This window comes from Chiloscyllium plagiosum, unplaced genomic scaffold (assembly GCF_037043375.1).
Source record: "Chiloscyllium plagiosum isolate Xiang-an unplaced genomic scaffold, Cpla_swu_hap1 HiC_scaffold_33, whole genome shotgun sequence".
Taxonomy (NCBI): Eukaryota; Metazoa; Chordata; class Chondrichthyes; order Orectolobiformes; family Hemiscylliidae; genus Chiloscyllium; species Chiloscyllium plagiosum.
Window position 1 is genome coordinate 22142443 of NW_028270171.1, and position 16596 is coordinate 22159038.

Below are 16596 nucleotides of genomic sequence, written 5' to 3' on the forward strand. Positions count from 1 at the left end.
ATCTAGAACTGGAGTCACAGTCACAAGATAAAGGGGTCAGCCACTTAGGACTGAGGCGAAGAGAAATTGCACCACTTGAAGTGGTGTTAACCACTTGTGCAGGCTAGGTTGATTAGCCATGCTAAATTGCCTCAGTGTCCACGGATGTACTGGCTAGGTGGGTTAGCCATGGCAAATGCAGGGTTATGGGTATTTGGGGAGGATCTGAATAGGTCTTCTGGGGGGGGGGGGGGGGGGGGGAAGAGGGTTGGTGTCGACTCAATGGGCTGAGTGGCCTGCTATTGCACTATAGGGATTCTATGACCCTGAAACTGAAGCAGATTTGAGATACTTGTAACCACCTTGTAAACAACAGGATCTGTGTGTGTGGTTTAAAACGAAAGCGTACCATAACCCTGCATGTTGATAGCTAGCCTGCCTGTCAGAGAGTGCCAGTTACCTTGCTGGGCAGTTCGTCAGCATCCGGAGGATTCAGTTTGAACTTCTTCCCATCAGCTCCTACCAGTGTGTCACGCTCGGGGTCAAACTTCAAGGTTCCAGCGATAGCAAAGGCAGTGACAATCTGGGAACAGAAAACCATAATCAATTGGACTGCAGCTTCTGCACAACCTCCATAGGATTGCACTGGCATGTGCATGTTACTACTTGGAAATATCAATCCAGTTCAATACCATCACAATAACTGACATTATAACATCCCGAGGAAGCTATTAGTCTCTGTCAGAGCAGAAAGACACCACTTTCAGCTCAGTGATATTGTGTCAGAAAATGGACACCACAGTCTCTGCCCCTACCTCCATCTAAAAGGGTGGGGATGCAGGGGCAGTAAGAGGACACTTGCCCATAATCCCTTTGGTATCTTAAAGCCAGAAACAGCAAGATAGAGGACGGGGAAAAAAAAAAGTTGTGGCTGAGAGCGCTGCTCCTTTAAGGTATTTTAGGTGTTGGAGCGGATTTCCTTGAATTCCAGAAGCAGTAATCACTGTTTATAAACCGTTGCATTGTTTTGGAACTTTGGGGGGAAAAAAAGATCAAAACAATGGCACTTTAAAACAGGAGGAAGGGTCACAAAGGCAGAGACTGCATGATCAGCGAGAGAGAAGAGGAAAAAAAAGAGAAGAGAGAGAGACACTATTGTCTGACAGCAGTGGATCTGCACAGCCTTTGGCATTTGAGTTCAAGTATTTCGGAGACATCAGAAGTTAGTCTAAGAAACCTTTGGGGACAATTACAACGTTTAAAAGGCATCTGGATGGGTATATGAATAGGAAGGATTTGAGGGATATGGCCCAGGTGCTGGCAAATGGGACTAGATTAATTTAGGATATCTGGTCGGCAATGGACAAGTTGGACAGAGGGGTCTGTTTCTGTGCGGTACATCTCAATGAAGGCGAGACTTCCACCCCCCCCAATAGGAAATCCAGGCTTGGAGTGCTGGCAGCCAATTGGATTGGTCCCAGTGGTGCCAGTTTGGCGTGGTGGCCACTGCTGGGATTACAAGAGATGCCGTCAAACTGAACCGTTTTGACACGTCCAGGATCAAGAGTCTCGGCAAAGACATCTGGGTGGGGATGGCTGGGATGAGAAGCATTAAAAGGGGTGGCAGTACCTCCAATGACCCAGGAAGAATGCAAAGAATTTGTTGTCACCTTTCCTGATGCTAGCTCAGATAGCTAGTGCTGTCGGGCTTTCCACAGGGTGTTGATTCCACCCCCCACCCCCCTAATCTTTCGGGAGTTGAGTATTACCTGGGTTGGAACAGATTGGGCCTCAATAGGTCCAACAGCAGATGGGTCACCCAACTCCTCCCCATCCAATACCTGTAAACTTTTACACAGACCTGAGAGGCAGGTTAGTGTGTGCGCGTGCATACCCATGTGAGAGAAAAGGAGGAGGGTGTTTGCTGGGCAGACAGGAGTCATGAAGGCTACCCATATTCTACATTCAAATCCTATAGCATGGAAGATCCCGAAAGACCATTCCCCTCAGCAGCTCCAAACACCAATAAATGAAAACTTCAAATAGAATGCAGATCCAGACAAATCTTTCATCTCTGTACTCTATCCTGCTGGAGTCTTGATGCTGACTCACTGGAGTCTATAGCCCAGAAACAGGCCGTTCTGCCCAACTGACTCATACAAGCCTCCTCCCATTTCAGTAATTGCTTCCATTCCTGCACCCATAATGTTTTCTCTTTGCTCGCATTTGCTAACATTAATGAGTCAATCGTGACAAACTCATCAGATTTCTATGAAAATGAAAGTGAAAGCATAAAGGTGTCCATGTGCATTTTACCTCAGGAGATGTGACAAAGGCATGGGTGGCAGGGTTGGCATCATTGCGCCCAGTGAAGTTTCTGTTGTACGACGTCACAATGGTGTTCTTCTCACCTTTCTTAACATCCCGCCTTGCGTGGAGAAGTAAAAGGAAAGAGACAAAAATGAATAGCATGCGGGAAGAGGTGGTGGACAGCTTGAAAACACTCTTTAAAGGGGGTTTATTCAAACACTTGCAACAAGTTAATCAATACATCTCAGGGAAGTGGTATCAATTCTAACCAAACAATGAGCTAGACGGCAGCTCTGATCTGCTGACAATCAGATGAGGGAACTAATTGTTTTAATCATCCAAACAGAATCAAAAAGTGGAGCACACTTCTACTTTACAGAACATGAACTCACCGCATCTAACAGGGGGCTTATAGCCTTACTTTAGAGAGCAGCGTTTGCAATTACTGGAAGCATTCAGATAGCAGTGTCAGTTATAAAATGAACACATGGCTATGCTCTGGGCGGTGGTGGGGGTTTGCTGGGCAGGCAGAAGTCATGAAGGCTATCCACATTCTACATTCAAATCCTATAGCATGAAGTGGGAAGCCTCCCATTGTTCATCAGCCCCCACTTACATCACAATGAACTAAGCTTCCTTTTAAGTTTTGCCCTCTCTCTTCTGCTGCTACCAATTTCCTCTGAGCAGCAGGTCTTTATAAGGGAGTCCTGTTGGCACATCACCTGACTGAAGGCTTATATCTTAGCAATGTCAATACACAAAAGCTCAACTTGGCTTCACTGGCTAGCAATCAGTGATGAAAAGCCATGGCTATTTGCCAAACCTCATCCTTGCAGTCTCACCCCATAGCTGTGGCCATCTCTAATATCCACTGCTATCCACGCTCTGGTTAAGAACACACCTTGACACAATTCCAATCCATCACACCACCACACTCATTTTATTAATTTAACAGCAACAATAAGTATTGTTGAAAACCAAAACAGTGCTCGGTTCAGTGCAAAGTCACCCAAGTACTTTGCAAACCAACGATCTGGGAAAGCGAAGGCTGTTTTCTTTGATCAGGTTGTGCAAATTCCCAATTTGGACGCCATCTTTCATTTATTGTTCCACACAATGCACACCAGCCAATACCATAGGTGGAAAGATAAGCTAATTTTTGATGTGACCTCCTGCTTAGTGCAGGGAGTAGAAAATGGAAGTGCAACTCCTCTACCTGTCCCACTGTCCAATGCAGGGCCCGCAGGCATTAGCCAGAACAAGTCCACCGAAGTCCCTCAGGATTTTGGCCTGCAAAGACAAAAGTAGAATTAAGTTGGGAAATCTTTGTCTGAAGCACCAGAGTCCACAGAAACCTGGGTCACCAGTCCTTTCTGTAAATTTGTGACTCCACAGAACACTAAATCTCCACCTACCTCACAAGGTCCATGGAGCTGCTGCCAATTTGACTCATTTGTCCTAGTAGAGGCCAAGGAGGGGGTAAACCAGGTCTCAGGGAGGGATGGTCACAGGGCTGGTTGGTGAATTGGTGGCCAATGAAAGGGAGGTGGTTTCAGAGGAGCACTGCTTTCCCATCTCCAAATCCACTGCGAGGCTGGGATCCAGCTTGTGCCATACTATATTCATCGAGTCCAGCACTTCCTGCCTGGATGAGTGCGGCTCCACTGTCACATGAGCAGCTCGACAGCATCCAGGACAAAGCAGCCGTCTGGACTGGCACCCCCCTCCCTGCACAACACTTTACACATGCACTCCCTTCATTAGATGGCAGCAGTGTACCACTTACAAGATGTATTGCAGTAACTTGGCTTCCCCTGACAGCCCCTTCCAAACATGCAACTTCCAGCACCAAGAACAAAGGCAGCAGGTGCATGGAATACCAACTTCAAGGTCCCCTCCAAGACTCTCATTATCCTGATTAGGAACAATATTATCGTTCTATCGCTGACGTAACAACAGTTCCTTTGAGCTTCTGAAACGCCCTTCTGAACTACACAATGTACCTGCAGCATATTCAAGTCAGCAGCTCACCGCCAGCCCTTCAACAGCCAGTAGGGGGGGGGCAATAAATGGTGACCCAGCCAGGAATGGCCACATGCTGCAAATGAATAAAGGCAAAAAAAAACCCCTGCACTTTTAACACCAGTGTATCCGTAACACCTGAAAGGGTGGACAGTGCATTCCCAGACGGAAATGTCCAGGTGCCTCCTGTATGTCCATATTGGAGGTTTAGGCAGTAGTTTAGTGAGAGAAAATACCCCAGCATGGCCAAGTGTACGGGCTGCCCAAACAGCAGTAAACATGTGAAACATGGACATCATATTGAATTGGTAAAATCAGAGCTACCATATCAATATCTTACACCCACCACCCACCCAGAGAGACTCTCAGAGTGTTCACCCCTAATTATCCACTGTGTTTAAAAGTTTATCTATAGCAAGCCAAAATAGCCAAACATCTTTATTAAATGTAAAATAAATTGAAAGTACACATTTTCTGATGATAATTGTATTTGTTAATTTTATTTTGTACTTCCTCCGATTTACCAGCATGCTGTCAGGAACGGAGGAGTGAGATATGAAAATAGACTGGAAAGGCTGGACCGTAGGTGGTGGAGGGGGTGACCTTACTGAGGTTTATAAACTCATGAGGGACATTGATAAGGGTCTTTTCCCTAGCATGGGGGAGTTCAAAACTCGGGGGCATACTCTCAAGGTGAGAGGAGAAAGTTTTAAAAAGGGCATGACAGGCAACCTTTTGCTTTCTACTGCGCGCGCGGAACGAACTGCCAGAGAAAGTTGTGGATGCAGGTAAAGTTACAACTTTTAATTGATATTCAAATAAGTTCATGAATAGGAAAAGTTTGACGGGAAATGGGCCAAACACAGACAGGGTGGAGACTAGTTTAGTTTGGGAACATGGCTGATGTGGACCGAGGGGTCTGTATGACTACAAGACTCGGCCCCTGGAAGTAAACACAGTCAATGGGTCAAAATCTGTGGGTGTAGGCACAACCTTCTCCCCCTCACTCATTATTTCCAGCAAAGGGAAACATTGTATAAAAGTGGGGCAGTTTCACGACAACGTTACCGTTATTTGGTGAGACTGCACCTACAGTACTGCACACAGATTTCGGCACACACTTGAGCAGGAGGGACATATTTGCAATGGAGGCTGCTCAGGTTCGATTCACTAGGTTGGTTGAAGGGGCTTTTCTTTTGAAAAAATGGCTTCAGGCTAAGCCCCATACTTGGAGCTGAGATGAACAAAAGTTGATCTTACCCAACGGGGGACTGACAGGATAGATGTTGAGAGTGTGCTTACTCTAATGTGATAGCGAGGCTAGGAACAGGGAGAGATATCAGCTGAACACGTGGCTGCAAGAGTGTGTGCAGGAGGGAGGGTTTCAGGTGTGTAGATAATGGAGGCTCATTCTGGGGAATTGGGACCTCTACAAACAGGAGGCCTTCACTTGAACCAGAGGGGTACTAATATCCTGGTGGGAAATTTGCTAGTGCTATTTGGGTGGGTTTACAATAGCTCAGCAGAGGGATGGGAACCTGTGTTGTAGTTTCAGTGCATAGGAGGATGTGAGTAGGGAATACAGGGACAGGATTTCACCGTCACAGGAGTGTGCTGGCAGACAGCAAGCTGGTTTGAAGTGTGTCTACTTCAATGCCAGAAGTATGCGGACTGAGATAGGTGGGCTTGCAGCATAGATAGGTACCCAGGACTTTGATATTGTGGCCATTCAGAGGCATGGATAAGGCAGGGTCAGGAATGGATGTTGCAGGTTCCAGGGTTTAACGCTTTCATTAAGATCAGGAAAGGTGGTAAAAGAGGGAGAGATGTGGCCTTGTTAGTCAAGGACAGTATAACGGTAGCTGAAAGAATTTTTGACGAGGACTCATCTACTGAGGTGGTATGGGCTGTGGTTAGAAACAGGAGAGGAGAGGTCACACTGTTGGGAGTTTTTTTTTTAAAATAGGCCTCCGCAAAGTTCCAGGGATTGGGGGGGGGGGGGGGGGGGATTGGCAAAACGATTCTGGGCGGGAGTGAAAGGAACAGGGTAGTCATAATGGAGAACTTTAACTTCCCCAACATTGACTGGAAATGCTACAACTCCATTACATTGGATCGATCAGTTTTTTTCCCAATGTGTGCAAGAGGGTTTCCTGATACTGGTGGGATATTGGGTCCAGGTCAATGTGTTTGTTGATAGAATCTGTGGATGAGTGCCATGCCTCTAGGAATTCCCTGGCTGTTCTGTTTGGCTTGTCCTATAATAGTAGTGTTGTCCCAGTCAAACTCATGTTGCTTGTCATCTGCGTGTGTGGCTACTAAGGATAGCTGGTCGTGTGTTTCGTGGCTGGTTGGTGTTCATGGATACGGATCGTTAGCTGTCTTCCTATTTGTCCTATGTAGTGTTTTGTGCAGTCCTTGCATGGGATTTTGTACACTACATAGGACAAACAGGAAGACAGCTAACGATCCGTATCCATGAACACCAACTAGCCACGAAACGACACGACTAGATATCCTTAGTAGCCACACACGCAGATGACAAGCAACCTGAGGTCGACTGGGACAACACTACTATTATAGGACAAGCCAAACAGAGAACAGCCAGGGAATTCCGAGAGGCATGGCACTCATCCACAGATTCTATCAACAAACACATCGACCTGGACCCAATATACCGGCCACTGCAACGGACAGCTGGAACTGACAACCGGAAGCAGCAGAGACAAACCACAATAAATGCCGGAGGAAACATCTCAGAATCGCTTCACAGGAGGCTCCCAAGCACTGAGGATGTCACCTAGACAGGGGACGAAACATCTACCACACAAATTCCCAGCTCGGCGAACAGAACCACAACAACGAGCACCCGAACTACAAATCTTCTCACAGACTTTGATGGAAAATATTCAGCCTGGAGTCCGGTTACCAATGATGTGCCACAAGGATCTGTTTTGGGACCACTGCTGTTCGTCATTTTTATAAATGAGTTGGACGCAGGGATAGGTGGATGGGTTATAGAGGCATAGGGATGTACAGCACGGAAACAGACTCTTTGGTCCAACATGTCCATGCCGACCAGATATCCCAACCCAATCAAGTCCCACCTGTCAACACCCGGCCCATATCCCTCCAAACCCTTCCTATTCATATAGCCATCCAGATACCTTTTAAATGTTGCAATTGTACCAGCCTCCACCACTTTGTGGCAGCTCATTCCATATATGTACCATTCTCTGCATGAAAAAGTTGCCCCTTAGGCCCCTTTTAAATCATTCCCCTCTCACCCTAAACCTATGCCCTATTTCCCACCCTAGGGAAACGACCTTGTCTATTTATCCTATCCATACCCCTCATGATTTTATAAATCTCTATGAGGTCACCCCCTCAGCCTCTGATGCTCCAGGGAAGACAGCCCAAGCCTGTTCAACTACTCCCTATAGTTCAAATCCTCCAAACCTGGCAACATCCTTGTAAATCTTTTCTAACTGGAGAATAAGTTTGCAGATGACACTAAAGATGGTGGAGTGGTGGACAGTGTGGAAGAATGTTGCAGGGGAACTTGGAGAAACTGTAGAATTGGGCTGAGAGGTGGCAAATGGAGTTCAAAGCAGCTAAATGTGAGGTGATTCACTTTGGGAAGAATGACAGGAAGGCAGAATACTGGGTCAATAGAAAGATTCTTGGTAGTGTGGAGGTGCAGAGGGATCTTGGTGTCCATGTACATAGATCCCCGAAAGTTGCTACCCAGGTTGATAGTGCTGTTAAGACGACATACAGTGTGTTAGGTTTTATTGTTAGAGGGATTGAGGTCCGGAGCCCTGATGTCATGCTGCAACTGTACAAACCGCTGGTGTGGCCCCATTTGGAATATTGTGTCCAATTCTGGTCGCCCCATTACAGGAAGGATGTGGAAGCATTGGAAAAGGTGCAGAGGAGATTTATCAGGATGTTGCCTGGTCCGGAGGGAAGGTCTTCTGAGGAAAGGCTGAGGGACTTGGGTCTGTTCTCATTGGAGAGAAGGCGGTTAAGAGGGGATTTAATAGAGACATACAAGATGATCAGAGGATTAGATAGGGTGAACAGTGAGAGTCTTTTTCCTAGCATGATGACGCCGGATTGTACGAGGGGCCATAGCTGCAAATTGAGGGGTGATAAATTTAGGACAGATGTCAGAGTCAGGATCTTTATTCAGAGTGGTACGGGAGTGGAATGCCCTGCCTGCCAATGTAGTTAACCCAGCCTCATTAGGGACATTTAAGCAGTCCTTGAATAAGGATATGGATGATGGGATAGTTTAGGAGGATGGGCTTAGATTAGTTCACAGGTTAGCGCAACAGAGGGCCGAAGGGCCTGTTCTGAACTGTATTGTTCTACATTCTAATAGGGATTCAAGATTAGCATCACCAATTTCAGGTCAAGATGAAGAGAAATGTTTCTCATTGAGAGGGTTGTTAGCATTTGGAATTCTCACTCCTTGCATGCACTGTAGGTTGGGTTACTGAGTACATTCAAGGGGTAAGTTAGACAACTTGACAAGAGTTGAAGGTTATAGGGGACAAGCAGGAAAGGGGTGTTCAGGTCAAATCAGATCAATAGGATCTCTGCACAGTAAAACATTCCAGGTTCTTTGTAATGGGGGATGACAAACACATGGGACATTAACTCTAGTGAATAAATATGATTTAAAGTCCAGAATTGGAGGAGATGGTGATCTCAGGAGATATAGAACAGTACTTCAGAAAACATCTTTGCTTCTGTGCAGGAAAATAATATTGAGGATAGAGCAGAAAAAGGGTGGCTGGCTTGTCTGAAGTGGGGAGGCCGCATGAAATCAATTCTATTGCAGTGTACTGGGAACAGAATGGAGATCGTATACTTACATAACCGTCTCTCTCAATAGTAGCACGTATCTGCTCAGAGCCTGGTGTTACAGTGAACTGTGACTTACACTTCAGGCCGTGATCAAGGGCCTGTTGTGCAACAGCAGCTGAACGGCCCATATCCTCATAACTGCTGTTCGTACAGCTGCCGATCAGACCTGCCAACAGAAACATCATTTCAATCCGGTACTGGCATCCAGTAAGGATTATTCACCTGCAAAAGTCTCTCTCTTCCTTCTTCCCCTTTCTCCAAACAATGTTTAAACAAAAAATACGCTCAGCAGGAGCAATGGAACAATTAAGTAATCTCTCACTATTAGAAACCAAAGACTTCCAACAAACCAAAAAAGGCCAGCAGCCTGGGCTCCAAGGCTTCTTCAATGGCTCAGTACGTCCAGTGAATAAAGACCAGGGAGCCCCTACATTTGATTTGATTGTTGGCCATTGCAAGTTGACCGACTTCTCAAGGGTGGTACAATTGGCTTTGACACCTCTACCCCATCTATCTGGTCTGGTGGGTATGAAACACCAAATTAGACTATTGTGAAGAGGAGCTAGGGAGCTCTCGATGGTGTCTTAGACAGTATTCACCCCCTCAAACAACACTGCAAAATAAAAAAAAACAAACAATCTGCACGTTATCACTTACAATTTGTGGGGATATTCTGATTACAAATTGGCTGTGTTCCCTACAACAGTGACTACACCTCAAGGGTATTTCATTGGCTATAAGGTACTTTGAGAGAACCAGTAGTCACATACTCGGTAAAGGCACATCCTTTATGGTACATCCAAATATGTTTTATTGCCCATGTACCACAGTATATAGCTGAACATCTCAATACTTTTAAATTAAAGAAGGGCAATAAATACTCTAGCTCCTTGAAAAACAAGAATATTAAAGAGTGAGAAAATGAACAGGGTGACTTATGGAAAGCCATAATGATATAGATTTAAGAGTCCAATGGCAATTTCTGTGCTAGAACATTTTCAGATTGTTTATTTAGAAAATACTTTGAAAAGCTTTGTATAAAACATACACTCTGTATAGCCATCACTCTTCCTGTATCATTGCTGCTGTTACCAAACAAAATATCCTCCAACTCAGTAATTCATGCAAACAGAAACATCTGCAATCATATGTATCTGAAATAAGTGAAATAATGGGAGCAGAGCCAGAAGGTATAGTTTAGGAGAATCTTGTCATGTACAATGTTCCCTAATGTCTATATCTTAACTCACAAGAAATGCAGTTCACCCACTGCCCACTGTGCTTGCTGACCTATATCAGGGCCTGGTGGAACAACTTCAGTTTAAGGTTCCCCTCCTGGTTTCCTCATTCCCTCTATTACCACGCCCCTCTCAAGCAGCAGCTTTCTTTGGCCTAGGAACTCTCTACATCTCTGCCATCCTCCCGCTCAGCCCTGATTTTAATTGCTCCAGTAAAACCTCAGCTACCTAAACTCTAGAACTCCCTTCTTAAAGCTCCTCCAACACTTTACCAATCTGTCTGCCTTTAAAGACACTCATTAAAGCTGACCTTCATGACTAACCATCTTTCCTAATATCTCCTTACATGATTCAGGGTAAAATCAATTCATAACATTCCTGTGTGTGAAGATTTGGACTAAATCGGGCCTGCAGATGCTGGAGATCAGAGCCGAGAGGGTGGTGCTGGAAAAGTACAGCAGGTCAGGCAGCATCCGAGAAGCAGGAGAATCGATGTTTTGGGCATAAGCCCTTCATCAGCAATCCTGATGAAGGACTTGTGCCAGAAACATCTAATCTCCTGCTCCTCAGATGCTGCCTGACCTGTTATGCTTTTCCACCAAACTCTCAACTCTGTATTATCATGTTTTCTGACCTCAAAAGGCTTGATTTAAGAGCAAGTTGTTGCGTCACTGATGAAAGCTTGTATGGACTAAACAGTTGTTGAAACTGCCCTAGCTCTTAAATAAAAACCTTATTGGAGCCTGGAGGTGGAACAGGACCCAAATTAATACTCAAACCATTACTGTGCTGAGATACAGACCCCATCATTGGTTGGTGCACAAACAGCTATTTCATTTGTTCACTCTACAAAGGCTATCAGGCCAGGAGAAATGTTCTACTCCCTTCCACTAAATCTCACGAAACAGTTCTGCTGGGGATGGCCGACACCATTTGTGCATGAGCCACTGTTTTTGCAGGATGTGACAGCAAAGACCACTTTCCATGTGGGATCGCACCATCAGGTATGGGAACTGTGGATGACTCTCTGCCCTGTACTATGGGGAGACCGTGGACAAAACACATGCCCTCTTAATGTTGCAGATGTTGTCAAATAACTCCGCATTTGTGGGCCCCCTTCTTGTCAGAATATTTTCTTTCATCACAGGGCCATCGAACCACACCATTTCAACTCATATTCCAGCAGGAGGAGAGAGGAATACCTGTAATGATTTCCTAGGTCCCACCTTACTATATATTAATGCACCTCCATTAGGCCAAGTAAAACAGGGCTCCTTGTAGTGAAAGTGGCAATTGCTTACCAACGCGGATATCAAGAGGCCATCCATTCTTCTCTGCTGCTGCCCCGATCTCGGACACTGGGTGTGCAAGGTCAGGGGTGAAAGGTCCATTAATGTGCGGCTTAAGCTGAAATAAAAAGAAAAGCATTTTTCAGCAATGTGATGGGGAGAAAACATGAAATGCTTTCAAAGGTTGGTGTGTCAGGTAGAATGGCACAAGACAAGCCAGAAATGAGGATAAAAGTTGCACAGTCCGTAAATCGGAGATAAAACCAGAAAGTGGAGGAAATATGCTCCCCAGCAAAAGCAAACCATCTGAGTTTTCTTTTTGCAGGTGAATGACCTGCTTCTTACTTCCAACACAGATGGTTTTTATTTCAGAACTAGGACAAGTTCACTTTGGCCACTGAAGCCTGCCCCTCCACCACAGTCATACGAGTTTTGCAACGCTGGGAGCTGAGACAAAGACTGGGGGATTCGAGCTGTGAGAGTGGGAGCAGGCAGTTCAGGGTGGTGAGGCTGAGAGCTGGATCGGGCAGACAGCAGCAGGAGTGGGAAAAGGCGACCTGAGGCAGCCAGTGAGAGCAGGAACCCGCTGCAAGGAGGGGAGAGCAGGAAGCCTGGATTAACGGTGGGAACGAGGTTGAGCGTCAGCCCAAAGCAGTGAAAGTCAAGCCCATTATGGCCAGACGCTTATAGATTATGGTGTTGAACTGTAAACGATGTTTCTCTATTTTCCTGCTCTTTAGTAAGAAGGCCTATAATGGTTAACTTTTTAAACTTTGTTTTCCTTATTTTTCTGTTTTGAAACAAAGATTCTGCACCTAGGGACCTTTGTACCTAAGATAGCGTCGTAATGGGAGTACATGTGGCAATAAAGCGAATTCAATTCAAGTCAAACAGCATGGAAACAAACCCTTCTGTCCAACTCGTCCAAACCGAAGAGACATCCCAGCCTGACCTTGTCCCATTTCCCAGCATTTGACCATTATCCCCCTCAGCCCTTCCTATTCATGTAACCTTCCAGATGCTTTTTAAATGTTATAATTGTACCAGCCTCCACCACCTCCTCTGGCAGCTCATTTCATACACGTACCACCCTGTGTGTGAAAACATTGCCCTTCAGGTCCTTTTTAAAATCTTTCCCCTCTCACCTTAAACCTACGCCCTTTAGTTTTGGACTCTCCCTCACAGTTCCACCATAGCATCCAGTGCAGAATGAATAACCTCTATCTTGTGTTTCTTCTCTTAGTTGCTGTGTGGTTTAATCCAAACACGCCACTCTCTTAAGTAAAGAGCTTCATCACTTTGTTTTGTGTTTGTGACTACGGTTTGGCGAGTAATACTCAACTCTGATGACTAAGGTTCTGAGTTCAAGTACCACTCCCCAGGAAGCATGCACATTAAGCCCAAGGCTGACAGCACAGTGTAGTACTGAAGGTGTGGTGTGATGTCAGAGAGGCCATCTTTCAGATGACATGTTAAATCGAAGCCCCATCTTTCTGCTTTGATAGATGTAATAGATCCCCTGACAATATATAATCTAAAGATATTGCTATCTTTACCAATATTTTGCTGCCAAGCAACTCAAAAACAGTAATTATTGCAATGCAGTTGAAGGGAGTTCAGTGTGTGCAAAACTGGCTGGTGCCAGGTACAACTGATTGCACTTCAAAAGTGCTTCATTGTCTGTGAGCCAAACTTTCCGCCATGAAGTATAACAATCATTTTTCCTGTCACCAGATTTGCCTCCCTCACATGTTCCAGTCTCATTTGCCTAGCATGGTTTGAAATAATTGCCCGGTTGTCTTAATGGAAAACCATTTAATCCTTTGCACACTGCCCTTGTGGGATAATCAAGAGCTAGGGGAGAGTGTTTCAAATTAACAGACCTCCGATTTGATATGGGAGAAATTTCTCTTTCTCGGTGAGCAGAGCAGGTTGGATCATTGAATACATTTAAGACCAATTCAATTTGAAGTAGGAAAGGCTCCTCCTTTGGGATCACAAGGATGGGGGTCTAAGTCCCATGCTGAAGCTTGTATCCTGAATCATCACCTGGACTGTGGAAATACTTCACTGATAACTGTGGCACAGCAAATTCAGTAGCATAGGCCTTCAGGACCATTGCTGGAATGTTGTCAGAGCCCGTGGCTTTCACAGTACCCAGTACCTACTGCCATTCCTTGCTATCGTGATGTATTGCTCACTCTTGACTTTCAAATGGAAAGGGAAAACAAAGGATTCTAAGTTCTGAGTACGAAGGGTAGTCAAGGTTTTGTTGATGTCAGTAGAAAATACTGTTTGCCTTTTTGCTGGATAAACATAATGCAGTGTGCGAGGAGTCCTGTGGGATTAATGCACACTGGACAGATTGAGAATAGAGACACATTGATCTGTCTGTGGAGCAGGCAGCAACATCAAATCACCCCTCCTGTTCAGAACAGTGCAATTCAGAACCAGATTGCCTTCTCAAAACGAAAGTGCTCCAAGTCATGAAAAACAAGGCCGAATAGGTCTCCCCACCAAATACTCCCCCTGCGTCACTCCACCAAATAAAGCTAAAATTGTTCAGTTTGAAATGAGCGTGTATTCATTGAAAGCAGAGTTTTAAGTGGATTAATAGGTCTAGGAATACAGTCCTTCAATACAAAGTCTATTCAAACATCCCAAACAAATAAATGGCCAAAAGCTCTGAACCATAAAATAAAAAACATGAATCGGAATAAATCCACAACTGACTCCAATCTGAAGGCAGCATCAGTTGATCAAGTCTAGCTCCGTGGATAGAAATTGTTCCCCATCTACCTCACCCAGAGTGAAAGACAGCAGACTTGCAATTAACAATGACTTTCAAACCTCTGGCTGTCCCAAAGCCAATTAAGTATTGTTAAAGTGCAGTCACTGTTGTAACGTAATGAAGAAATGGCAATGCCTCCCCATCAGCCCAGACACAGCATGTCATTAGCTCACATTTCACCTGACATCCGAGCATTCGTTGCATTTCTCACAGTAACGTCATGTTAAGCAGCAATTTTAATCTTATTCTGGTGTGCGAAGGCCAAATACAGAGCTCAGAACCTAAGGAAGGAAGAAGCTATTCATTCCTGACCCTCTTGGATGACTTCTAGCTCAGCCCACCTTCCCAACACAACAAATCCACCTTCACTTCCCTCCATATTCAAACTTCTATCTTGAATATACTTAAAGATCGATCACAGAGTCTACCATTGCCAACATTTTGACTGAGGACATATCTCTCATCTCAGCTCTAAATAGCCAAACCGCGAGCATAAAATGTTTAGGTTAAATCAGCTGTATTAGCATTTACCTTGTTAGCATAATTCCATATGTTTCAATTAGATCACCTCTCATTTTTCTAAATAGAACCAGGTTTACACACACTCAACATAGGACAGTTTCAGGAACCAGTCTTGTTAAAGCTTTGCTGTATACCCTCTGGAGCATGCACATCCTTCCTGAGATGTCACGTGAAGTTATTACATTAAATTATGACCCATGGGAATATAGTAGCAGGGATTGAGGATTAGTTCATGGACAGAAAATGGGGAATAGGATAATCCACAGGACGCACACAAACAAATACAGACTGAGGCCTCTTCTAGAGTAGCGTGTTGAGTCCTGAATGCCCTGTTATAGTAAGACTATTACTTAAGCTGGAGAGGATTCAGAAAAGATTTAACCAGGATTTTGCTGGGAATGAAGAGTTTCAGTTATAAGGAGAGGCTAGATAGTCTGGGACTTTCCTCACTGATATGAAGGAGACCGAGGGATGACCTCCCAGAGGTTTATAAATCACAAGAGGTATAGATAAGGTGAATGGCAGGTGTCTTTCCCCTAGGGTGGGGGCTTTCAAGATTGGGGGGTATATTTTTAAGGTGAGAGGAGAAAGGTGTAAAAATATATAAGGAGCATTTTTTTTCCTAAAACCACAGTGGTCTGTGCGTGGAATGAACTTCCAGAACAAGTGGGTACAGTTACAAAAGACATTTGGATGAGTATATAAATAAGAAATGTTTGGAGGGATATGGGACAAGTGTAGGCAGGTGGGACCAGTTTAGATTGGGATTATGGACTCGTTAGACCGTAGGGTCTGTTTCTGTGCGATATGACCTTATGACTAAATTATTATCAAATTGCTCCACTTTCACCTCTGCCATTGACAATCATTTGCCCCATAATGACCTCCACCAAGAGAGGGCTAGCTACTGAACCATATGGTAAAGACACAGGGGGAGAGTGTTCAACTTAGCTGGTCACACTCTTGCCTTCAAGTCAGAAGATTGTGGGTTCAAGTCCGACTCCATAGTTTAGCACGTAACAGAGTCTGATGCTACAGTACAGTACTGAAGAGTGCTGCAGTGTCAGAGGGGCTCTCTTCTTAAGAACTTGTGCTGAAAAGCTGACACACAACGGTCTGCAAAAGAGCAGGAGAGTTTACCCAGTGTAGTTACGACACACATTTGGCACAGTAGGGATGAACACTACAGGCTCAGAGGCAATGATATTGCCTTTGCACCACATATAAAGCTCTGAAGTTTCCTCATGTATATTTCCTAATTAACCTGCTCAGGGATGTTGTTACGCACCTCTGGAGCAGGTGGGACTTGAACCTGGGCCTTGGGGTCCAGGAACAGGGACACTACCACTGAGCCACAAGAGGGTCCCATAAAGTTTGCTTACCTCACTGAGGTTAATTTCAATCAGCTGATCATATTCACAACCCTCGTCAGGAACCAGCAAGTCTTGGAAATTGTCAGCAAGAGCAGCGATCTCTGAAAATTGTGAAAGAAAAATATTTTCAAGAACTAGTCAATTGCAACTCTCCATCTCAGAATAGCACCTAACCACAATCTCTGAACCTATTCCAC

The 16596-nt window shown here is 44.9% G+C and overlaps 1 protein-coding gene across 2 annotated transcripts in view; it reads right to left on the reverse strand.

Annotated features, from left to right (window-relative positions):
• Window positions 1-16596, reverse strand: part of aco2 (aconitase 2, mitochondrial) — a 54073-nt gene that overhangs the window by 9010 nt on the left and 28467 nt on the right. For both annotated transcript variants that reach the window (XM_043679883.2, XM_087978351.1), the window contains exons 8-13: window positions 16409-16500; window positions 11726-11831; window positions 9195-9352; window positions 3506-3579; window positions 2296-2407; window positions 440-562 (exon numbers count right to left, since the gene is read on the reverse strand). In XM_043679883.2, coding sequence (XP_043535818.2) covers window positions 440-562; window positions 2296-2407; window positions 3506-3579; window positions 9195-9352; window positions 11726-11831; window positions 16409-16500 — 665 coding nt within the window. The remainder of the gene's footprint in view (window positions 1-439; window positions 563-2295; window positions 2408-3505; window positions 3580-9194; window positions 9353-11725; window positions 11832-16408; window positions 16501-16596) is intronic.